The sequence below is a fragment of the Sciurus carolinensis genome, chromosome 12, assembly GCF_902686445.1.
Source record: "Sciurus carolinensis chromosome 12, mSciCar1.2, whole genome shotgun sequence".
NCBI lineage: Eukaryota > Metazoa > Chordata > Mammalia > Rodentia > Sciuridae > Sciurus > Sciurus carolinensis.
In genome coordinates, this window is record NC_062224.1 from 106,808,646 (window position 1) to 106,835,435 (window position 26,790).

The 26,790-nt window shown below is 35.0% G+C and overlaps 1 protein-coding gene across 6 annotated transcripts in view; it reads right to left on the reverse strand.

Annotated features, from left to right (window-relative positions):
• The window catches only part of Rasal2 (RAS protein activator like 2), a 364,280-nt gene that overhangs the window by 45,592 nt on the left and 291,898 nt on the right, over positions 1 to 26,790 (reverse strand). For all 6 annotated transcript variants that reach the window (XM_047520359.1, XM_047520358.1, XM_047520357.1 and 3 more), the window contains one exon: positions 15,370 to 15,479. In XM_047520359.1, the coding sequence (XP_047376315.1) occupies positions 15,370 to 15,479 (110 nt within the window). The remainder of the gene's footprint in view (positions 1 to 15,369; positions 15,480 to 26,790) is intronic.

The window sequence follows — 26,790 nt, forward strand, 5'->3', positions numbered from 1 at the left end:
TACATGTATTTCAAGTAAAAGTACTTAGTAATAAAACAAAATGCCTGTGTAAGGACATTTATTTTTGTAAAGTACATTAAATAAACTACTTTATTCATTTCCTTGAAATAAGCAGGATAACATTAAAAGGAACTGAAACACTTAATGCCAGAGCAGTGTTTACTTAAATTACGAAGTAATAAGATACAGGAAACTAGCACTAAAGGCTGTTCTGTTTCTAAGACTGTTTCAAACTTTATAAAATAAGAGACATCTAAAACAACCAGGACTTTATTAGTCCATTCTTCCCTCCCCAACAAAACCAAATACCATGTAAAAGTTTAGGCTGAAAAAAAAATATGTGTTCTGATATTCAGCAATTGTTAAAGTAAAGAAGTCCAATTTATATAGCCTACTGAGAAGGCAAGGTAAGTATAAAAGGGACAAATGCTATGTAATGTTTTGTATGTAAAGATATAATAGTGTACCAGTTTCACATTTACTTCTCTTTGTTCTTCTGAATAAGACAATGGCATGTTTGTAGTAATATGCTGCAAATATAGCACATTGATTATAAATAATTAAATGCTAAAATTATAACCTTTCCCCATATGCTACACAGGAAGCCAAGCTGAGGTAATGGGACACTATCATCTCTCTTAAACAAATATTATATAATTCCAATCCATCTTTCTCAAGAGTTCCTGGAGGGAAAAGTCTCTCATGTTCTGGGGTGAGCCTTTCACCAGGAAAAGATTAAGTAATTGTAAACAGGAGTTACAATGCCCAAAAGTTAACTTTCACTTCTTAAATTCTCTAGGAAAAATTTTCTAAAACATGAAAGTTATTTCAAACAAAATAAATGTCTACCTACATGAAACAATTGTACAGCCACCTGGCGGTGCAACCCCAAATCATAGCGGTGCCACATGTCCAGTTTAGCAAGTCACTTTCTGAACTACATCTCAGAAAACAATACTCTGTTTAGAAGACAGAAACCAATAGAAGATGGTTTCCCTGCTGACTCTGGTTACTGATACCATCTTTGGATACATGCTATCCAGGTGTCATTCAAGTCTTCACTAGAAGCAGGACAGAAAGGCAAACACTGAATAAGATATCATCTTCCTCCAAAAGCTGCAGGACAGGTAGTAATGCCTTCCTCTCTTCCTTCAGGTTGCATCTAGCCCCTTGGGTAACACAAACAAGGTTCCTGGGCTCCAGGCTGGGCCTGTTGCCATGGTGCTACACCTATAAGGAGATAGAGCTGGAAGGCAGCAGGGAGAAGCTGCAGCTTGAAGGACACAGAGATTATGCTCTGCAAACTTGGTAAAGGTGACTATTTTACCACAGAAAGGAAGGAAAGTGGAGGCCCCTACATATTTCCATTAATGGTTCTCAGTCAAAAGTTGTAGAAGAGAAACGGAGGCAACTCTGGGGGTGGAAGAGAATCTTGTATTAAAATTTTTGACTAGGAACAAATATAATTAGCTTCAGCTCGCTTCATATATGATTCTACTCTCGCTAGCAAGTATTTTGACATCCCACCCTACACTCACACTTCTGTTTCCTGTGCAGCACTTCCTCTAGCGTAGTGTTTCTAGTGCTTACGTATGAACCTGTCTGGGTTATACATACTTTTCTTCCTTCAGAGGAAGGTGGAAATTCTTTTTTCATTGTGTTTTCAATGCAGTCTAACTTTCAATAGCAGCCATAAACAATTATAGTAAACCATCTGGAATTACAACTTGACTCTTCCAAGTTACTGAGATTCTGATTATTAATACAGAGTTCAGAATCTCCGATTGTGGGGCTGGGGTTGTGGCTCAGTGGTAGAGCGCTTGCCTGGCATATGTGAGACCCTGGTTTGATCCTCAGCACTGCATATAAGTAAGTAAGTAAGTAAATAAATAAATAAAGGCCCATCAACAACTAAAAAAGTATTTTTTAAAAAAGAATCTCCCATTGTTTAGCATGTGTATATATATACCCACATGAATCAAAAGCTAAAGTTACTCACATGTTTAACATTACTACTGAATAAATAAGCAAGCCCTTCCTGTATTAGGAAGACAGCATCTCTGAGAAGACAGAAGTAATTCCCAGAGAAGCAAGATTACGGTAAACAGGAAAATCGAACAGCCTGGGAATGGCTCAGGATGGGGGTGGGAGGCATTTTCTGTGTAAATATTATGATATAATAGCATTAGTAACCCCAAGTCTTTACCTCTTCTTGTACCTTCATATAAATTGATTTTTCTTGAATCTACTAACTACAGAGTTAGAACAGTCATGTGGCACCACAGTTTACTCCTGTAATGGAAAGTAGAATGTGGACTTAATGGGAGAATGATGAGTTTAAAACTATTTTATTTCCAGTCCATTCTGACATTAGGCTTTGTTAAGAAACCTAATCAGCCTCCAAAGTAGATGTTTTAAGTCCCTTGACCACTGGTCTGGTTCTTTTTCTGACTGATTCCACTAACCCCTGCACCATCAGCCTAAATACCATGTATGACTAATTCAGGGCTCCAATATGATTATTTCTTGATTTAACTGGAAAACTGCTTCCAAGGGGGTAATTGCACTTCTAAGGAAGACCATATTCTTTCATTTCTGTTTTAATGTCATCAGACAATCATGATTTCTATGTAAACTCTAGCACCATAAAGGTAAGGGTTAAAAATCTAATTGCTTTGCTGTTGAAGATTACCTGCTACTTCTGACTTATTTAAGAGATAAACTACAGGGCAAAAGATGCTTTCTGTTACTTACTACTATATTGCTTTAACCCTCATCCCTATCTGAAATCAGTCTTAAAAGATAAAAGTGAAGGGCTGGGAACCAACACATACAACAGTAGATACACTGATGAAGGAAAAGAAAAAGGAGTAAAAGAACTTTGATTAGTGCGATTTTAAATAAAACACAGCTGGATTTTCTAAGCTTACCCATTCACTTCTTTAAAAAGCCACATTCCCCACCACTCTAGCTCCAGTGATGCTTAGATGTGCAGGCTCAATCTGCCACATCTACAGAGTCAGTTCCAAATTTAGGAACTGGGAAACTTTTAATTAAAAATGCTTATTGCTACACAAAATCCTGGATTCAGTGCAGGTGAGTTTCTGCTTGGCTTGGCAGTTGTGATTCCAGACAGCTCCACTGAATTCCAGAAGGGACAGTTTAGCCAGCAAGGTGTGTGCATCAACATACCCAGGTTTTAACCAGTACACATTCCTAAGGCACTCATTTTGTTTGAAAATTTCCCAGGTAGTAATGAACAATATTCAGTATCTTAATTCTGTATCAACAAATTTACATGTAGTTCAATAGGGTTTTAAAAATTGCACTGAAATCTTATTTGGGAAAAATGTCATTTTGCCTGCTCCCCAGATTTTATTGTTTTTCAATTGGGTATTTTGCAAAAGTAAACAAGTTATGTTTGCTGTTTGAAAACACAGTACTTTACTGCATTGTGAGTTTCCCTCTCTGGATTTAAAAAAAAAAAAAAAAAAAAAAAAGGAAGTAGGCTTCATTCACAAGAGTTCTATTGTGTACTAAGAAATTGTCTTCCCTGAGGATCTTTGACAGCTCTAGCTACATTGGTTTATGCACTTCAGGTAAAGCCAGTGTCCCTGATGCTCATGTTACTTGCTGATTTTTATGTTAGCTTAAAAATATACACCACATAAAAACCTATTTATGGAAGCACAGAATATGCTGCAGCTCTTCCTCCTCCTTGCTCTCAGCTTCCAGATAGAATGGTCTAATTAGCCCAGCTGCTAAGGATAAAGAAGGATGTTGATTGGCCTGAACTGTCACTTAAAGTGAGCAAATTCACCATCATAGAAGAAATCATATCCATACCTACTATGGCACATACACATATACATGCAATGAAGGGAGACGTAAGACGAAGGATTATAAATAATATTAAAACATGTTTTGGGAGATAATAAATATTAAACACTGGGGAACAGTTTCTTTACAGAAACTGTACTATATTGTAATAGGCTTTTATTTGGCTCTTAAGTTGCAAATGGATTAAAATCTACTAGTACCAATGAAACAAACTGAACACAACTATACTGAATTTAAAAAAAAACATGAAACCAAACTTCATTCATGATCCAGCTCAATGAACATATTAAAGTCTTTTCACTCGAAAAGACTAGTAATGTTTCTCTTTTTTTGAATTTACTAGAATTTTAACTTCTCTATTGCCTTAAAATTAAGGTTTAGGTAGTATCATAAAAGAGGAAGGAACCAGTGAAGTTTAAAACATTTACATCTTAATCATTATTAAACTCAGGACTATTTGCTTTCCCATTAGTTTCTCATTTGGTTGAATAAATGAATTTCTGTATGGGTTCATCTATTTATTCAATAGCTACTTGGTATACTACATGTAGGTGTTCTACTAGAGGTAGGAAGGTGCAAGGAACACAAAGGATAAGAACAAAGGCAGGGTCCTCGCGCTCACACAGTTTATGGTCTAAGAGTTAATAATGCATTGTAGTATGATGAGATTAAGACCTACAAAAAAAATGCAAAAGAGGCTCAGTGAGCACTTAGGGGATCTTAAAGTTCACATTAGGTTTCTTGGAGGAAAAAGTTAAGTCAAGTTGTGACCTTCAAATGAATGGATTTCATGATATGCAAGTGTCCGGCCAAGAGATCTAGATGGAATGGACAGCATATGAAAAGACCTGTAATAAAAGTACACAACACTGGGGCTGCTGAGCAACTGAAAGAAATTCAGAGTGTGGCTCTGTGATAGTGTGGCTGTGATGTGGGCAGGGGGTTGGTAGGAGAGTGGTGATCACGGGGTTGAGAGAGATCATGATGGGACTTGTAGTAATGGGCCTTCAGTTTGATCACAAGACCAGGGGACGGACATAGGAAGGTTCTGGGTAGTAGAGGGGGAACGGCGTGATCAGATGTAGGTCTTAGCAAGACCACTTTGGTTAAGGAGAGGAGAAAGAAAGTAGTACATGGGAAGAGAAAAAGTGAAAGACTAAGAGACTAGTTCATGGATTATGGAAGTAATCTGAGTAAGTCATGAACTGGAGGCAGAAGTGGGTAAGAAGTAGATGGGATTAAGAGATACACAGGAGGTAAGTAGGCCGTGGTGACTACAACACTATCAGTGTCAGGGAGAATAGTAGAATCAAGGATGGCTGGTCATTTCTGCCCTGAACCATAGGACAGAAAAATGGTAATGTCCTTCATGGGAATAGGAAATATGGGGCACTGTTGGTTGAGTTGAGGGTAGAAATGAAATCAAGTTTGTACCACTTGAGTTTGAGGTTCCTGTGGCAGTAGATGTGAATAGTGAAAGAGGACATGTGGATGAAGAAAACAGCCTCAGAGACAACCTGAGGAATATTAACAGTTAAAACTACAAAACTGACAAAGAGATTCAGAAATATGAAAGTCAGGAAATGAGGTGTTTCAAGTATCATAAAAGCCCAGAGATAAGAGGTCTCAGGAAGGGAGGACTGTCCATTATGACAGAAGATCAAATGTGTTAAGAGACTAATAGTGGATTTAGGAATTGAGAGGTAACTGGAGACTTTTACAAGAAGAGCTTTTAGGGAATGGAAATAATGACCAAAACATGAGACTGCACTGGGTTGATTAAAAAAAAAAAAAACCCAAAATAAAAAGATACAAACCAAAAAACCAAATGGGATGTGACAAAGTGGAGCCTAAACAATTCTGACTGAAAAAATGGCAACAGTGAAATAGCTAGAGGGAGATATTAAAAAAAAAAAATACCAATCATATTTTTATGTATTCCCCTGAAACAAGAAAGTGATAAACACGCTTCATAAAGTTCAAGAGTTCAAGAGGATAGATGGTAAAGAACAAAAATAAGGGTACCCTTTCTAATCTTCTACAGAAAATGCCATTACCAATTTTTGTGAACTCTTCTAGAAATTTTTTATATAGGCAGCCCTCTCCCTATTTATACCTATACAACATTATAGAAATTATGTATTTATTATAGGACTATATTAATATATTCATATGTATTTAAGCATATACATATGCATATATATTTATACATTATGTATATTTACATTTATATTTATCAAAAATGGGATTCTACCATACTTCAAAAAATTTATTAGAGCTTTATGGTTATACATAGTAGTTGGGTTCATCCTGACAAACTCATACATGCATAGAAATTGATTTCAGTTCATGATTTTGAACTTCTGTACACACTGGAACACATAGACAGAACTTGCCTGTTTTTAATGACCACATAATATTCCTTTATATTGGCCTATGGCAGTTTAACCAGTCCTGGATGACAACCTAAATTTTTCCTTTTTTCTTTTTCTTTTGTGATTATCACCAAAGTTTAAAAGATATCTTAGGTGGGCTGGGATGTGGCTCAGTTGGTAGAGTGCTTGCATCGCATGCACAAGGCCCTGGGTTTAATCCCCAGCTCCACAAAAAAAAAAAAAAAAAAACCAAAACAAAAAAAACACTACCAAAAACAAAAAAAACCCAAAAGCCTCAAAAGGTATCTTAGTACATTTTTCTTTATGCACATGTACATATGTATGTATGTATATATTCACAGTTTGAACTTTTAGATGTCAAACAGCCAGATCAAAGGGCATATACATTTAAAATTTTGATATTAAACTATCTTCCACAAAAGAGGGTATCCATTTAAAATCCTATCAACCGTGTATGTTTCTGCTTGCTATCACCAAAATTAGATGTGTCTGGCTTTTCAAAAAAATTTTGCCAGTATATTTGGTAAAATGTGGTATTTATTGCTTTAGTTTGCGTTTCCTTAATTATGAGTTTGAGGACATTTGCACATATTTATTGGCAATCTTAGCTCTCTTTTCAGAGAATTATGAACTGCAATTTTATGTTTCTAAACCATTTTTCTAATTGTTAAACTTAGCTGATAGGTAAAAGTAAATTGGTCCTCTGCCATATTTTTAGTTATTTCCCCTAGTTTATACTTACAAAGAACTTTTTAATTTCAAGATCATAAGAAATCTAGCTATATTTTTTTATAGTATTTTAATTTTAAATCCAATCCATTTGGATTAAAATCCATTAAAATCATCTACCCTCTACTTTTTTGGGGAGGAATAAAAGGAATATGGTAGGGACTCCTCTTTATAATATTCCAAACTGTGGAAATACTATGACCAAACATTGAATCATTAATTATTACTGCATAGTATTCTATTCTTATTAAGAATTGTGGTTGCAAAAGTTATGGAGAGTGAGTATATGTTTGAGTGTGTGTGTTGAGTGTGTGATTTTTACCTTTGTTTTCTCCTTTCTTGATCATTTTGTCAGCAAGTTAGGATTCCTGTTAATACATGCAACAGAAGCACAAAGGAGAAGGACACAACCTGAAGCTAAAAACCTGTGTGTTTACATCAGCCTCAAACTATTCACTAGCTGTATAATGCAGAACAAATCATTCTTTTCAAACCTTATATCTCATTTGTAAAATGTGGGTAATGACTTCTCTTCCTATACCCCACAGAGTTGTTGTGAGACTTAAATGCAATAATGATTTCACATCTATTTCGCAAGCTGCCGACCATAAAAATGTGAGGGAATATGATTACCAATGTAGAGTTTTTATATAGTGATATGTAGGCATTACTTCATTTTATGTAAATTATTTATCTAGCTGAGATCAGGAAAGCTTTTTCTTTTTTTTGGTGGTGGGAGTAGGTGCTGGGAGTTGAACCTAGGGCCTCACAAGCTAATTAGGTAGTGCTCTACCACTGAGCTACATCCCTAGTCAGGAAAGTTGTTCTTGAATATATTCTTTACTAGAAAAAATTGAAGACAAAAGGAATAAATGTATGGAAATATTGTTCTATTAGGATGAGTATTCTAATGCATTTAAAATGCTATCATGATTCAATAGAAACTTCAATTGGATTTTAGATCTTAAAACAAAGAATCCTTAATTGATCTATGACAGTAACCTGGTAAGAGAAACTCTGTAATCTATAGTCAGACTGTATTGATTAATTAATGGTATGGAGTTCAATAATTTTTGAGTTGTCATTATAACCAAGTATAGCATATTGAAAAACATTGTTCTTTTAAAAATATTTTTTAGTTGTCGATAGACCTTTATGTATTTATATGTGGTGCTGAGAATCGAAACCAGTGCCTCAAACATGCTAGGCAAGTGCTTTTCCACTGAGCTACAACCCCAGCCCCCCAAAATTGTTCTTATTGTTATTACCTACAACTCAGTTTTGACTTTTTCTATTGCAGGCTAACATTTACTATTTCCTTAACAGGACTGGCATTTTTCTACGAGATGGGGATACAAAGATTGTACCCTTGAGGAGCTTCTAATCTTCAGCAGTAGGCAGAAACATGAAAAGACAAACTTGATAGAAAGCATTTAGTTCAATAATAAGGTATGTATAATTGGCTTGGACAGGTGATTTTGTCTAGGAAGAAACCAGGGAAAGAAACCATAAACTGTTGGGTATTGCTGCATGATAGGAGTTAGAAGCTTGACAAAAAGCAGAGTATAGGAATAAGGAATGGCAACTGGGATAGAAGAAACAGCAAGACCAAAAGGAAAAAAAAATATGAAATAGTATAGAATCATAAATGAAAGACTTGGTATGTTTGGTAGGAGATAGTGCTGGGTCAGGAAAGAACTAGGTCAAATCGTTGCATGTTGTATGTGATGCTAATGATTGTACATTTATAAAAGTATTATAAACGTGAGATATTGAAACTGAAGTTTCAGAGGAGACATACAGATAGAACAGATGCAGTATACTGAAGTGAAGTACCAAACAAACTGTAGTATTTATGAAGGAAATGTTTTGGAACTAATTCCACTACCTTGATCTTGGTTAGATAAAGACTTTGAAAAGTGGCCAGAGAACAGAGAAGTGAAAACATTTTATGAGAGAGAAGTTTTGGAGAAAGCTAGGAGATTGTATCCCCTGTCCATGCCCACAAAGGATATGGATATGGATAGGGATACAGAGAAGGTAGGGTTTGATTCTGTCTGGGAAACCTAGATGATGAGGAATGACTGTATTGGTAGCAGAGCAAGTGAGTGTAGATGCTTTTGGATTAGTCTGCACTTTTAAAAGTTATCAGGGCAAAGAATATATAGGTGTTTCCTGTAGGTCACAGGACTGCAGGGATAGAGTGCAGAGCAGCAAGAACTCCTTCCTAGAAAGGAGTCACAAGTGAGTGTCTGGAGAAGAAATCCATCTGCCAAAGTCAATAAACCCCTAGGAGACAGGTTCCATAGGGATGAGAAATCTCTGAAGGAATTCCCAAAGCACCTCATAAGGGAAAAATCAGCTTTAAACATCTGCCAGGCTCAGAGAACATGATGGAAGGCTAGAACTTTATTATCTCCTTCCTTTCTTTTCTTTCCTTCTCCTTTCTGTCTTTCTCGCCCAAATCTGGAAGGCACCTAAAACAATAGTTGGTAAGCTGGATGACAGAAGTAAGTATTATACCATACTTCCCTCTCCAAAGGCAGGCAGACTATCTGTAACTGCTTGGCAGAGATAAACCTAACGTTTTAACTAATATTTTGGTTTCTTATAAACCTGAACATGTAAATAACATACAGCAATTGTATTCTAGGGCAAGAGAAGTGAAAACTTATGTTGACTCAAAAACCTGTACACAACTATTCACAGTAGTTTTATATGAAATAGCAAAAACTAGAAGTAACCCAAATGTCATTCGATGGGTGAAAGATTAAACTCTGCTACATCCACACAATGGAACCCTACTTGACAACAAATGGAAATGACCACTGAATACATGTAACAATTTTGATGGATCTCAAGGACATGTGCTTAGTGAAAAAAAAAAAAAAAAAAGGCCAAATTCAAACGATCACATACCATATGATTCTAATAATATTCTAGATACAATAAAACAATGGAGATGGAAAACAAATTAGTGGTTGCTAGGGCACAGGGATGGAGGTGGCTATGACTAGAGTGGTAGCACAGGGAGTTGTTCTTTGGAAATAGAACAGTTTTTTTAATCTTGATTGTGGAGTAGCAATTAAATGGCATAGAACTACACACACAAATGAATGCAGGTGAAAATTGGTAAAAACTAAGTAAAATTTGCAGTCTAGTTAATAATACTGTACCAATGTCAATTACTGTTTTTTATATCATAATATAGTTACATGATGTCATTATTGGCTGAAGGAATGGTGTGTAGGACTCTTGTATTATTTTTGCAACTTGCTGTGAATGTATGACTTCAAAATAAAAAGTTAAAAAATTAGTCCTATTAAGGAGAAAATTAAGAGGCTCAGTATGCTATGCTTCTGACAAAGAATAAGGATACTTCTTCAAATCCATGCTTTGTTAGTGACTCTCATAATTGAGGTCATTACTGTGAAGGTTTTTATTTGAGGGGCATTTGGAGGGGGTAAGAAAATTCTACTCTACCTGTTCTTTGCCTCAAGTTTTTGGTGAATTTAAATAGCACTTGCAAAGCAAGGTTGGCAACCTGGCAGGCATCTGGAATCCTGGAATGCTTGACAATGTTGTGTGGTCATTGATTTTAAGCATTTTCTACTTTTAAGTGCATCTGAATGAAAGGCAAAACGATCATAGTCTTTTCATGTCCCAACATCCCCACCCCATTCCTGTAGCTCCCATGACATGGTTTTAATGTAAAAATGCTGCCAATATTGATTCTAGGAAATCCTTTTACTGCCTTTTATCTGATTAGATGGCTTTGGAACAATGATGACTTTGTGACATTCTATTGATTTTTATCTTTATAATATCCCTTCTATCTTGTCTCTGCCTTTCCATTCCCACTACCACTCACCTTCTTAGAGCCCTCATTATCTTACAATAGCTTTATGCTAACTGATCTTCCAAACTTAGTTTCTGCAAATTAGGTGATCTTAAATTACATATTCCATCCTGCCAGGTTATTCCATCCATAGCATAATTCTGATTAGGTCATTTTCTAGCTCAAAAATGTTTAAAGGTTCCTTGTTGCTTGTAGGCTAAAATATAAACTCCTTAGTATGATATTTAAGAATGGCCCTGGGTATGAATATTGGGTTCCAAATCTTAAAAAATACCTTCCCACTGACTTCTGGTTTTCAATATTTCTTTTGAGAATTCCAATATTACTCTCCCTACCCAAGTCCTATACATGCTTTCTATCTCCTTTACATGTAAACCATTTTTTCTTTCTAGAATCTTTTTTTAAGATTCTTTTTTTAAACCTCAGTGACCTGACATTTCATGATAATAAAAACTGATGTGTGTGTTGAGGGGTATTTTTCCATTCACTTTCCTGGGAATGGTGGTCCTTTCAGATGTTTTCTTGTTTGGGGGCATTTTCTTTTGACAATTCCCTCCCCAAAGTTTTTCTTTTTTCCTTTTTTTCCCCAGAATTCTTGGGCTGAATCTTTCATTTTCTGTTCTATTTTCTGAGAGAGTGACTTGACTTTAGCTTTTGTATTGATTTCTAAGTTTTCTTCTTGATTTTATTTTTTAATATCATCTTGTTATTATTTCATAGATGTACAATCATATCTTTTGAAAATATTCACTTTGCTTGTGAAGTTGTTTCTGGCTTCATATATTCTCTGTATCTTCTGTATACTCCCTCCAAGTATTTTTGTCTCTGTTTTTCATTTTATAAACTTACCTTAACATTTGTAAGACACTTGGTTGTTTATATTTAAGAGGAAATATGTGTGCTGAAGTGGAGCTCATAGACTAAGGAGCTCCACTGACAAGTACTTCCTGGCCAGTTTTTTAAGAAAATCTTTATTAAGATATAATTCACATACCACAAAATCATGATGGATAGTACAGAAATGTGAATATCATTAGAGATTATTATGAACAACTACATGCCAACAAGTGTGATACTGTAGAAGAAATGGACAAATTTCTATACACATACCCCTTACCAAAATTGAGTCATGAAGAAATAGAAAACCTGATCAGAGTAATAACAAGTATATAACCAGATGGTTTCATTGCTGAATTCTACTAAACATTTAAAGAACTAATACCAATTCTCCTTAAGTTATTCCAAAGGGGGGTGGGGGGAGAGAGAGAGAGAGAAAGAAAGGAATTCTTCCAAACAGTCTACAAGGCCAATATCATCCTGATACCCAAACTGGAAAAGAACGTGATAACAACAAAATAAAACTACAGACTGATATCCCTGATAAACAAACATGTAAACATCCTTAATAACACATTAACAAGATTAACATGATCAAGTGGGATTCATCCCAGGGGTGCAAGGATGGTTCAATATTACGCAAATCAATAAACATGATACACCATATCAATAATATGAAGGACAAAACCCATGTGGTCATCTCGGTAGATACAGAAAAGGCATTTGACAAAATTCAACATTGCTTCATTATAAAAACACTGAAAAATTAGGTACAGAAGGCATGTACTTCAATGTAATAAAGGTCATTATAGTAAGTCAACAGCTAATGGGGAAAAGCGGATAGCTTTCTCTCCAACATCGAGGACAAGACAAGGATGCTCACTTTTATCATTTCTATTCAACATAATCCTGGAGGTTCTAGTCAGAGCAATCAGATAAGAGGTAGAAATAAAGGGCATCCAAACTGAAAAAGAAGTCAAATAGTCACTGTTTGAAAATGACCTTACATAATCTCTCTCTCTGTTATGTATGTGTATGTATGTGGGTATATGTATGTATATGTAAATTACCAAATCTAATTTTATAAATTATATATAAATCTATTAAAACTAATGAATGAATTAGGCAAAATTGCAGGATACAAAATTAATATGCAAAACCTACTAGTGTTGCTATATGTTCACAGTAAATTATCTGAAATAGAAACCAAGAAAGCAATTCCATTTACAACAGCTATGAAAAACAGTATAGAGGTTCCTCAAAAAATTGAAAATAGAATTACTATCTAATCCAGCAATCCCACTACTGGGTATATATCTGCGGAAAATGAAGTCAGTATGTTATCGAAGAGACATCTATCTGCACTCCCATGATCACTGCGGCACTATGCACAACAGCTAAGAAATGGAAACAAAGTACGTGTTCACTGACCAGTGAAGGGATAAAGAAAATGTGGCACACTACAGAATACCATTCAGCCATAGAAAGAATGAAATCCTGTTATTTGCAACAACATGAATGGAAGTAGAGATCCTTATGTTAAATGAAGTAAGCTGGAGACAGAAAGACAAGTACCACATGCTTTCACTCATAGGTGGAATCTAAAAATGTCAATCTCATAAAAGTGGAGAGTAGAAAGGTGGAAAAGCAAGAGAGAGTGTGAGGAAGGGAGGGATGGGGAGAAACTGACAAATCACTAAGTTAAGGTTAAACAAAAGTGAAGAGCTCTGGCATGCTATTATTAACAATATCTACTGTATATTTCAACAAGGTAGAAGGAAGGATTTTGAATGTTGTCATCATAAAGAAATGTTAAACATTTGAAAAGATAAATATGTTTAACCTGATTTTAATATTACACAATGTATACATGTATTGACATGTCACATGGTACCCCATTAATAAGTAAAATTAATGTTTTTATTTATCAGTTAAATTAAATTTAGAAAATTAAATTTAATAATTTATGCCCCAAGAGGTATAAGTGTAAATAATGAGAAAATTACACGCAAATTGGATAGGTTTGTACATTTCAATGAGTGCTTTTAATGAGGTTAAGAGAGAAGAGATTTTATGAGATCAACATTTTTAGATTTCACATATAAGCAAGATCAATGCAGTACTTGTCTGTGCCTGGCTTACTTCCCTTAACATGATGATCTCCATTTCCAGCCATGTTGTGGCATAAAGCAGTAGTCTCATCATCAGCTCAGTATGGGGGACAATTCCTTCATCTATAAAACAAGGACAATAATTCTCTGTCTGCCATGCCTATAATTTTTATTTCTTTTTGTTAGGAAAGTGATTAAAAATAATGTCACTTACTAAACAACAACAACAACAACAAAAAATCCAAAATCCAAAACCTCAAATATAAATAAGAATATCAAATATGAGAGGCAGACTTGAGTTCAAATCCAAGCTCCACTACTTACTAGCTGTGTGACACTGTGCAAGTTTCTCAATCTCTTTTCACCTCAGTTCACTGTCTATAAAATGAGGATGACAAGAGTATCTAGGGTTGTATTACATGAGTCTACATTTGAAATGCCTGGCACCTAGTAAGCACTCAGTAAAAACTGGTGATGGCAATGATGTATTGATATAACACTCTAAAATTTTCAACATTATGGAGGCACAAAATATTAAAAATATATCAGCACATATTTAAGTTTTAGAAGGATGTTATCCTTTGTGAACTATATACATTTGAAGTTTACTCAAGCTAGTAGTCCTATTTGAAATCCATGTTTTCTTTCCATTACATGTCTTCTAGATGTAACTACAAACCAACATGCCAGTTCCATATGCCATATACACAGAAAAATGAAGCAATGAAGAGCATGAACTCTGAAGCCAAATTGCCCAAGTTCAAATATCATTTTTACTATTTACTAGTTATATGATTTTGAGTAAGATTCTTAGTGCCTTAGATTCTTCATCTGTAATACAGGGACAATAACATTTATCACATAGGATTATTATAAAGATTAAATAATAAGATCATGGGCATAAAACACCCTGTAGAGTTGTCATAGTTTAGATCTGGAATGTTTCCCAAAGAGCCCTGTCTTGAAGCCTCACTGGTTCCAGCCAATGGTACTACTGGAAGCTGGTGGCAACTTCAGGAGGTAAGGTGGAGTTGGAAGTTAGAAGGGTGCATCTTGTCCTGGGACCCTTCCTCTCCTCTCTCTCTCTGCTTTTTGAATGTCGTGAGGCAAGCAGCTATGCTGTGGTATACCCTCCTCACCATGATATTCTGTTTCACCATGGATCAATGAAGCCAAGCAACCATGAACTGGAACTTCTGAAACCATGAGCCAAAATAAATCTTTCCTCCTTAAGTTGAATTTATCAGGTATTTTGTCCCAGCAACAGAAAGCTATCATATACAATGCTCGAGAATTGTTAATACTTCCATCATCATTACCTCTTAGAGTCATTCTACAAAAAAAAAAAAAAAAAAGCATAACCAATTCCTTCATTGGTTCTTATGTATCCACAAACTCTCCGATATTAAAAGACTCTTAAACTGGATGGGTATTTGAGATAATATGCTGTACCCTGCTCAATATGAACAAGGTAAAAAAGTAAATTTTGTATTGATCTTTCTAAAATTATCATTAATACAAAGTTAGAAAAGGTCAAGATGAATTATCAAAATCCACTCTGACCCTGCTTTCTGTTTTAAGCAAGCTGACTTCCTACCTGTCATCTGTATTACGCAGAGAAGGGAGCCGAAAACTTGTGTTTCTGTCAAGTTTTGACTGGCTTTTGGTCCTCTTGATGGAGCCTTTTAGGCGCTTGCTGAAGAATCCCTAGAATGAAAAGGCAGATGGTAATGGGAGAGAGAACCAACAGGGACCATTACCTTGTGGACTAAATTTGCAAAAGCTGTTCAGACTTTTATAATGAAGACTTGAAACAGAATCCAACTTTTAATTTTTGATTTTTTTGTGCATAATAATAGTTGCTTAAAACCACTTGGTAATGTGATACTTTTCTTTTCTGTGATAATTAAATTTTTGATAATACCAATTTCTTCTTTTTAAGTTTTTATACTAGTTATGTAGAAAACTCGTAACTTTTCTAATAGATTTTTAAAAACACAACAACAGGATATTGACAAAAAAAGGGCAGTCCTTTCTATGAAGATGGTATCAGCAATTTCAATAGAAACGACACAAAGTGATTTCCTAAATTAAAAGCAAACAAGTAAGGCTGGGGATGTAGCTTAGTTGGTAGAGTGCTTGCCTCACATGCACAAGGCACCGCAAAAAAAAAAAAGAAGAAAAAAGAAAAAAAAAAAGCAAACAAGTAAAGAAAACAGAATGTGAAAAGGCCCTGAAGTGAGAAGGTACTTGGTATGTTGCAGGAACTGACAGTGACAGTGAGAACAGAGCTTTGTGTTAACTTTATTTATTTATTTATATATTTATTTATTTACTTGCTTGCTTGCTTGCTTATTTTTATGTGGTGCTGAGGATCGAACCCAGTGCCTCACACATGCTAAGCAAGTGCTCTACCACGGAGGTATAACCCTAGAGTCCAGAAGCTTTATCTCAAGACTTCAAAAAAAGTACTAACTAAGCAGTACAAGGTAATGTTTTGGTAATCTCAACAGTATTAAAATATTGGATATGGTATTTGTAAAGTTAACATTTAAATGTAGATAACTGTACTACTTTTTAAAACTTCGTATCACTTCTGGTTTCATTTCAGTGAACCAAAGCCAAAATCAAAACAAAACAAAACAAAAAAAATCAAAACAAACACATGGGCACACCTAACTTCAATGAGGAAGGAATTTGTAATCCTACCAGAAACCCAGAAAGAGAACTCGAAATATATGGTAAATAGTAGCACGACTACCATAGCATTTTATCAAGTCACATATTTTTTACACACTAGGCATCACTCTATTCATTAGAGAAAATTGGGAACAAACCTATTTGAATTACAACTATTTAGATGACTGAAGAAAAATGCTTTGTAATATTTTATTGCTCTTGATGCCTAAAGAGTAAGTACAAGCTGGGGGTGTAGCTCAGTAGCATAGCACGCAAGAAGTCTTGGCCCCGCCCTCCCTCTTCCAAGTGTAAAATCTAGGAAATATCACATAAGCATAGTTTTCTATGCTATCATTTTGCTCCAGCTTATTATATATAGAGATTAGAGGAAACAAAACAAGTTCCTTTTGGAAGTACCATAATAATTAGAGACAGCCATTTTCCTGGTCTCCTATACAATCTTAGAGTCATTAGGGAGAGTTGCTGTCATTAATTCTACAGGGCACAGGCTTTATTTTCTAGAATTCAATTAGAATGAATCACCACATTTGCCCACAAATGCAGTCAGCAGACCCGAGTTAAGATTATAGAATTCTAGGAGGATTGTTAGGGTGGTTTAAAAAAATTACCGCCCTAACTTGAGTTCCAGATTAGGGGCTTGACAACAAGCACCCATGCAAGCACATGTGCACACCCACAGAGTAAAGTAGCCAACTGAAAGTGTCCTAGTCAATGTTCACCCATGCAGCACTTAATTTTATTTAGCTATTTATTTGACCATATTTCATAATTTAATATATTTATTAAATAAAATTCATTTTATGTCTCTTTGTGGTATAGAATTGTACTAGCAGTTACAAGGGAATCAAAGATAACATGAACACACAATCTGCCTTAGAGGAACTTGTAATTTAACATAGGACTTAGATACTATATAAAAATATAGGCCTTCACGACCCCAGCTCGACTGCCTGAGCCCTGTGCTCACTGAGGCTCCCCATTTACCAACATATTTGGAAGCCGGTGCAGCCATCTTGGATTATCCCAGAAGTGGAAGCTGCCATCTTTAGGTGGGGAAACTCCCATCCTGAGATGCCTGTTGGAGCCCATTGTCAGGTACCTCTCATGCATCAGACTACTGAAGACTGGCAGGTTTGAATAGTATATGACTGTTACAGATTTTTTTTTCTCCTTTTAAATTTTTAAGTTTTTATTTATTTTTCTCACTCTCTCCATTTTCCTTTTGTTTACCTGTTTCTTCAGAGTCTCTTTCTCCCTTTTCTCATGCTATAAACCACCTTTTGTTCCTCTTTCACTCTTCCTACTCTTTTCTTGTCCCATTAACAGTTACGTCCCCTCCCCATCTTCTTTGTCCACCATTAGAAACTGTAAATCATTGCAAATCTATTGGTTATGTTGTAGATAATAATCCAACTCATCATCTCTGTTTATGATGACAATACTGTTAATGTCTTCACAGGGGCTATGTGGTGTAGGGCTGCATACTGTCTGAACCAGATGCTGCTACTATTAATCACTCCCATAAAGGAGAGGTTTTAGAAACCTGCAGGGTCACTATAAGACTATGGGGGGGACCAGCAATATCCCAGATCCACATTGTTAGAGGGGAAGATAGGTGAACATGAAAAAACAAGGGAAGAAAGTGTTCCAAACAAACCAAGATTCTATATTAATAGAATCCAATGACAGCATGGCAGAAGAAATGTCGGAAAAGGAGTTCAGAATGTATGTAATTAAAATTACCTGTGAAGCAAAGGATGAGGTAAGAGAGCAAATGCAGGCAATGAACAATACTCCAATAAACACTTAAAAGAGCAACCTCAGGAAGCAAAAGATCATTCCAATAAGATTTGGAAAGAACAAACCAACAGAAATCCTTGAAATGAAGGAAACAATAGAACAAATAAAAAACCCAATAGAAAGCATCACCAACAGACTAGATCACTTGGAAGACAGAACCTCAGACGATGAAGACAAAATATTTAATTTCGAAAATAAAGTTGATCAAACAGAGAAGATGGTAAGAAATCACAACTGGACCTTAAGAACCATGGGATATCATGAAAAGACCAAATTTAAGAATTATTGGGATTGAGGAAGGCACAGAGATACAAACCAAAGGAATGAACAACCTATTCAATGAAATAATACCAGAAAATTTCCCAAACCTGAAGAATGAAATGGAAAATCAAATACAAGAGGCTTACAGAACACCAAATGCACAAAATTACAACAGATCCACACCAAGGCACACTATAATGAAAATGCCTAACATACAAAACGAAGATAGAAATTTAAAGGCTATGAGAGAAAAACATCAGATTACATATAGGGGGAACCAATATGAATCTCAACAGATTTCTCAGCCAAGACCTAAAATCTAGAAGGGCCTGGAACAACCTATTTCAAGCTCTGAAAGAACATGGTTGCCAATGGAGAACCTTATACCCGGCAAAACTAAGCTTCAGATTTGAGGATAAAATAAAATCCTTCCATGATAAACAAAAGTTAAAAGAATTTACAAATAGAAAGAATGTCCTACAGAACATTTTCAGCAAAATATTCCATGAGGAGGAAATGAAGAACAACAATGTTAGTTAGTAAAGGGAGGTACTACCCTAAAGGTAAAGTCAATCAAAGGAGAAACCAAGCCAAGATAAAAACCGAAAATAAGCCAAACTGACCAGGAATAAAAATTATATCTCAATAATAACCCTGAATAGTAATGACCTAAACTCACTAATCAAAAGACATGGACTGGCAGATTGGATCGAAAAGAAAGACCCAACAATATGCTGCCTTCAAGAGACTCATCTTATAGAAAAAGACATCCACAGACTAAAGGTGAAAGGATGAGGAAAAAACATACCATGCATATGAACTCCGTAAAATAGTGAGGGTTTCCATCCTCATATCAGATAAAGTGAACTTCAAGTCAAAGTCAGAAGGGATAAAGAAGGACATTTCATACTGTAAAGGAAACCATAAATCAGGAAGACATAATGATCATAAATATTTATGCCCCAAACAATGGCGCATCCATGTTCATCATCAAACAACTCCTTCTCAATTCCAGGAACCAAATACACCACAACACAATAATTCTGGGTAACTTTAACACACAGCTCTCACCACTGGAGAGATCTTCCAAACACAAATTGAACAAAGAAACCATAGAACTCAATAACACAATCAATAACTTAGACTTAACAGACATATATAGAATATTCCATTCATCAGTGAGTGAATATACTTTCTTCTCAGCAACACATGGAACCTTCTCTAAAACAGATCATATGTTATACCACAAAGCAGCCAATGTAGAATACTAACTTGTATTCTATCAGATCATAATGGAAAGAAATTAGAAACCAATGATAAAATAAAAAACTATTCCAACACCTGGAGACTACATAATACACTATTGAGTGAAGCATGGATAACAGAAGATATCAGGGAGGAGATAAAAAAAAAATTCTTAGAGATAAATGACACAACATATCAAAATCTTTGGGATATGAAAGTAGTACTAAGAGGAAAATTGATTGCATGGACCACATTCAAGAAAAGAATAAAAAGTCAACAATTAAATGATCTAACATTACATTTCAAAGCACTAGAAATAGAACAGGTCAACACCAAAAGTGGTAGAAGACAGGAAATAATTAAAATCAGAGCTGAAATCAACAAAGTTGAAACAAAAGAAACAATTAAAAAAATTAACAAAATACAAGTTGGCTCGTTGAAAAAGTAAACAAAATATATAAACCCTTAGCCACACTAAACAAGAGAAGGAGAGAGAAAACTCAAATTATTAAGATTCGTGATGAAAAAGGAAATATCATGACAGACACCATTGAAATACATAACATATTCAGAAGCTACTTTGAAAATCTATACTCCAACAAAATAGAAAATCTGAAAGACATTGACAAATTTTTAGAGACACATAATCCTCCCAAACTGAATCAGGAGGACATACACAATTTAAACAGGTCAAGTGCAAGCACTGAAATAGAAGAAGTCATCAAACGCCTACCAACCAAGAAAAACCTGGGACCAGAGGGTTTCTCAGCTGAGTTCTACAAGATCTTCAAAGAAGAACTTATACTAATACTCCTGAAAGTATTCCATGAAATAGAGAAGGAGGGAATTCTTCCAAACTCATTTTATGAAGCTAGTATCACCCTGATACCAAAACCAGACAAAGATAAATCAAGGAAAGAGAACTTTAGATCAATATCTCTGCTAAACATAGAAACAAAAATCCTTAAAAAAAATTCTGGCAAATCGCATACCAAAACATATTAAAAAGATAGTGAGCGAATATACTTTCTTCTCAACCCACAATCAAATGGGGTTCATCCTGGGGATGCAAGGTTGGTTCAATATCTGGAAATCAATAAATGTAATTCATCACATAAATAGACTTAAGGTTAAGAATAATATGATTATTTCAATAGATGTGGAAAAAAAGTTCAATAAAATACAACAGCCTTTCATGCTCAAGGCACTAAAAAAAATAGGGATAGTAGAAATATACCTCAACAGTGTAAAGGCTATATATGCTAAGCCCATGGTCAACATCATTCTTTTTTTTTTTTTTTTTTTTTTTTTTGCGGTGCTGGGGATCGAACTCAGGGCCTTGTGCTTGAGAGGCAAGCACTCTACCGACTGAGCTATCTCCCCAGCCCTCAACATCATTCTTAATGGAGAAAAACTGAAAGCATTCCCTCTAAAAACTGGAACAAGACAGGGATGATCTCTCTCACCACTTCTATTCCACACTGTCTTTGAAACACTACCCAGAGCCATTAGACAGATCAAAGAAATTAAAGGGAAACAAATAGGAAAAGAAGAACTCAAGCTATCACTATTTGCTGATGACATGATTCTATATTTAGAGGGTCCAAAAAACACCAGAAAACGTCTAGAACTCATAAATGAACTCAGCAAAGTAGCAGGATATAAAATCAACACTCATAAATCTAATGCATTTCTATTCATAAGTGATGAATCCTCTGAAAGAGAAATTAGGGAGACTACTCCATTCACAATAGCCTCAAAAAAAAAAAAAAAAAAAAAAAAAAAAAAAAAACCAAAAAACAAAAAACAAAAAACAAAAAACTTGGGGATCAATCTAACAAAAGAGGTGAAAGACCTCTACAATGAAAACTACAGAACACTGAAGAAAGAAATTTAAGAAAATCTTAGAAGATAGAAAGATCTCTCATGTTCTTAGATAGGCAGAATTAATATGGTCAAAATGGCCATACTTCCAAAGTCACTATATAGATTTAATGCAATTCCAATTAAAATCCCAATGACAATCCTCATAGAAATAGAGAAAACAATCATGAAATTCATCTGGAAGAATAAAAGAACCAGAATAGCCAAAGCAATCCTGAGCAGGAAGAGTGATGCAGGGGGTATCACAACACCAGACCTTAAACTGTACTATAGAGCAATAGTAACAAAAACGGCATAGTATAGGCACCAAAATAGACAGGTAGACTAATGGTACAGAATAGAAGACACAGAGACAAACCCACATAAATATAGTTACCTCATACTAGACAAAGGTGCCAAAAACATACAATGGAGAAAAGATAGCTTGTTCAACAAATGGTGCTGGGAAAACTGGAAATCCATATGTAGTAAAATGAAATTAACCAAACAGAAGAAAAAGTAGGCTTGAATCTTGATCATGTTGGCTTAGGACCAGACTTCCTTAACAGGACTCCCAGAGCACAAGAAATGAAAACAAGAATCAATAAATGGGATGAATTCAAACTAAAAAGTTTTTTCTCAGCAAAGGAAACATTCAATACTGGGAAAAGAGAGCCTACAGAGTGGGAGAAAATCTTTTCCACACACACTTCAGACAGAGCACTAATCTCCAAGATTTATAAAGAACATACAAAACTTTACACCAAAAATACAAAGAACTGAATCAATAAATGGGCTAAGGAATTGGGCAGACACTTCACAGAAGATATACAGGCTAACAACAAATATATGAAAAAGTGCTCATCATCTCTAGTAATTAGAGAAATGCAAATCAAATTACCCTAAGGTTTCATCTTACCCCAATTAGAATGGCTATTATCAAGAACACAAGCAATAATAAGGGTTGGCATGGATATAGGGAAAAAGGTACACTCATACATTATTGGTGCAGTCACTCTGGAAAGCAGTACGGAGATTCCTCAGAAAACTTGGATTGAACCTACCATTTGACTCAATTATCTCACTCCTCAGTTTATATCCAAAGGACTTAAAATCAGCATACTAAAGTAATGCAGCCACATCAATGTTTATAACAGCTCAATTCGCAATAGCTAAATTGTGGAACCAATCTAAATGCCCTTCAATTGATAAATGGGTAAAGAAACTGAAGTATATATACACAATGGAATACTACTCAGCCATAAATAAGAATAAAATTATGAAATTTGCAGGTAAATGGATGGAGCTGGAGAATATCATGCTAAGTGAAATAAACCAATCTCTAAAAACCAAAGGCTGAATGTTTTCTCTGATAAGTGGATGATGACATATAATTGCAGGGAGGAGGGTGGGGGGCAGGTAAGAGAATGGAGGAACTTTGGATTGTGTAGAGGTAACTCGGGTGGCAGAGAGTGGGGGAAGGAAAGATAGTGAACTGAGACAGACATTATTACATGATTACACGAATGGTGTGAACCTACATCATGTACAACCATAGAAATGAAAAGTTATACCCCATTTGTGTATAAGAATCAAAATGCATTCTGTAAAAATAAAAAATAAATAAAATAAAATAAAAAAATATATACATAGGCTTATTATTAGACTAGACATGGCTGAGGAGAGAACTTCTAAGCACAAGGATATAGCAAGAAAAAAAACTTCCCAAACTGAGAAGCAAATAGAATGAGACTAAAATAACCAATACAGAATATCCAAGGACTGTGTAACCTATTCATAATGGGAATACCAAAAGGAGAGGAGAAAAAAGTACATAATATCTGAAACAGTGACTAGTATTTTCCTTAATTAATGGCAGAACCAAACCACAGTTCCACAGAGAACACCAAATTCCATAATAACAAAAATAATAATAACACAACGTTGCCCAAAATCACATATTTCAAACTACAGAAAATCAAAGATAAAGGAAAAAATTCTGAAAGAAGTCAGAGGGGGAAAACCACTTTTTATACAGAGAAATAAAGGATTACATCTGACTACTCAGAAACCATGGAAATAAGAGAAAAATTAAGTAAAAATATTTGAAGTACTAAGAAGAAATAAACAAAAACCCATGCTACCCTAGAATTATCCAACCTGCAAAATCACCCTTCAAAAGTGAAGATGTATAAATGCATTCTTCTGTCATGTACAACTAATTAGAACAAATAAAATTAAAAAAAAGTGAAGTAGAGATTTTCTCAAACAAAGGCTGAGAAAATTTGTTGTTGGAAGACCTGCTTGACAAGAAATGTTGAAAGAAGTTCCTTAGGGATATAGAAGAGAACATAGGTCAGAAACTTGCAGCTGCATGAAGAAAAGAAGAACACTCAAAAAAGGAGTAAAGTGAAGGGAAAATACAAACTGTTCAAAACAGTAACAGCAATAATGTATTTGACTATGTATACTATGTATACATAAGCAAAATTAATCACAGCAATGATATAAGGGATGGGAAGGAGAAATTAGAATTATTTTGTTGTTATAAGATATTTAAACTATATGTGAAGAGGTACAGTGTTATTGAAAGTGAATTAGATGTACATGTATATAGCACACTCCAGGTCAATCACTAAAAAAAGTAAAAGGAATTATAAATGATATAATAAGAAAGGAGGAACAAAAAGGAAATAAAATGCTCAATTTAAAACCATGAAAAGCAGAAAAAGAATGGAAGGAAAAAAAATAATACAGAACAAAATAGTAACTAATAGGGTAGACAGTAATCTAACTATGTAAAAAATTGCTCTAAATGTTAACTGTCATATATTGCCACAGTGGATCAAAAAGTAAACCCAACCATATGCTGTCTATAAGAAATTCACATTAAATGTTGACACATATAGATTAAAAGTTAATGAATGGAAAAGATAAACTATGTCAACACCAAAATAAAATAAGAATAGCTATATTAATTTTAGACAGAGTTGATGTCAGAGCAATGAAAGTTACCAAGGATCAAGAAGAGTATTACCTAATAATAAATATGTTAATTCTCCATAAAAGAATATCATGCTAAGTGAAATAAGCCAATCTCTAAAAACCAAATGATCCTTAACGTGTATATGCCTAAACACAGATCAAGGAACATGATACAAAGACTGAAAGTTACTAGGAGAAACAGATGAATGTACTATTGTAGTTGGAGACTTCAATACCCCTCTATCAGCATGGTGTGATGGCGCACACCTGTGATCCCAGCGGCTCAGGTGGCTGAGGCAGGAGAATTGTGAGTTCAAAGCCAGCCTGAGCAACTTAGTGAGGCCCTATGCAACTCAGAGACCCTGTCTCTAAAATAAAATATTAAAAAAAGGGCTGGGGATGTGGCTCAGTGGTTAAGTGCCCCTGGGTTCAATTCCTGGTACCAAACCCAAACCAAAACAAACAAACAAACCCCACAAAACCCCCAAACACCAAAAAACCCCCAAAGACAAAAAGAATCTAACAACAACAATGACAACAAAAACAACAAAAACCTCTATTAGAAATAGACAGACCTGACAGGCAGAAAATCAGTAAGACCACAGCTGAATTCAATAGTACCATCAATCAACAGGATATAACTGATATCTATGAACTACTTCATCCCACAACAGCAGAATACACATTCTTCTCAAGGTCATATGGACCATTCACCAAGACAGACCAAATTGTGGGTCATAAAGCAACTTAAAAGGACAAAAATTATACAATATCTGCATTCAGACCACAATGGAACTAAACTAGAAATCAGTAACAGAAAGATGACTGGAAAAATATGTGCAGATTAAATAACATATTTCTAAATAACTTATAGATTGAAGAAGAAATAGGTAATTAAAAATACTTTGAACTCCATCAAAATGAAAACAACACATCTAATTTTGTGGGATGTAGTAAAAACAGTACATAGAGGGAAATTTATAGCATTGAATACAGAATGTTAGGAAAGAAGAAAGAAGCTGGGCACGGTGGTGCACGTGCCTGTAATCCCAGTAGCTCGGGATGTTGAGATAGGAGGATCTCAGGTTTGAGACAGTCTCAGCAACTTGGCAAGGCCCTAAGCAATTTAGTGAGACCTTGTCTCAAAATAAAAAGGTACTGGGGATGTAGCTTGGGGTTAAAGCACTCCTGGGTTCAATCTCTAGTACCAAAAAAAAAAAAAAACCAAAGAAAAGAAAGATCCAAATCAATAATACAAATTTCCACTTTAGGAAACTGGAAATAGAGGAGCCATATAAAATGTAAAGTAAGCATAAGAAAATAAACAACAACAAAATAGAACAGAAATCAATGAAATTGAAACAGGAAATCAATAGAGAAAAATCACTGAAACTAAAAGGTGCTTCCTTGAAATTATCAACAGATAAGCCCCTATGTATATCTAGGTTAAGAAATAAAGAGACGGAACACAAATTACTAATATTAGGAATGAAAGAGAGGAAAGACATCACTACAAATCCCATGGACATTAAAATTACAAAAAAGGGATACTAGAAAAAATTCTGTGTCTAAAATTTTGATAACCTTGATGAAGTAGACCAATTCCTTGAAAGACAATCTGCCAAACTCACATGAGAAGAAACAACCTATTTGAATAGAACTATATCTATTAAAAAATTAAAGCTGGGTGTGGGGGTGTGCAACTGTCGTCCCAGCTACTTAGGAGGTTAAGGCAGTTTGGATCACTTAGTCCTGGGGTTCAAGGTCAGCCTGGGGAACACAGTGAGACCTTGTTTTCTTGCTTAAAAAAAAAAAAAAAGAAAAAAAAAGAAATCAGTAATTAATAACCTTCAAAAACAAAAACAAACAGGTTTAGGTGGATTGACTGGAGATTTTTAACAAACATTTAAGAAAGGTATTTATTATACTAATTCTCTACCATTTCTTTTAGGAGATAAAAGCAGAAAGAATACTTTCTCAGTTTTAGGTTCACAAGAAAACTTAGTGGAAGGTACAAAGACTTTCCCCAAATGTCCCGCCCCTATACATGCATAGCCAATCATCAACATCTCCCATCAAAGTGGGACATTTGTTACAAATGATGAATATGAATCTATATTGGCACCATTATTACGCAAACTCCACTGTTTGCATTAGGGTTCAC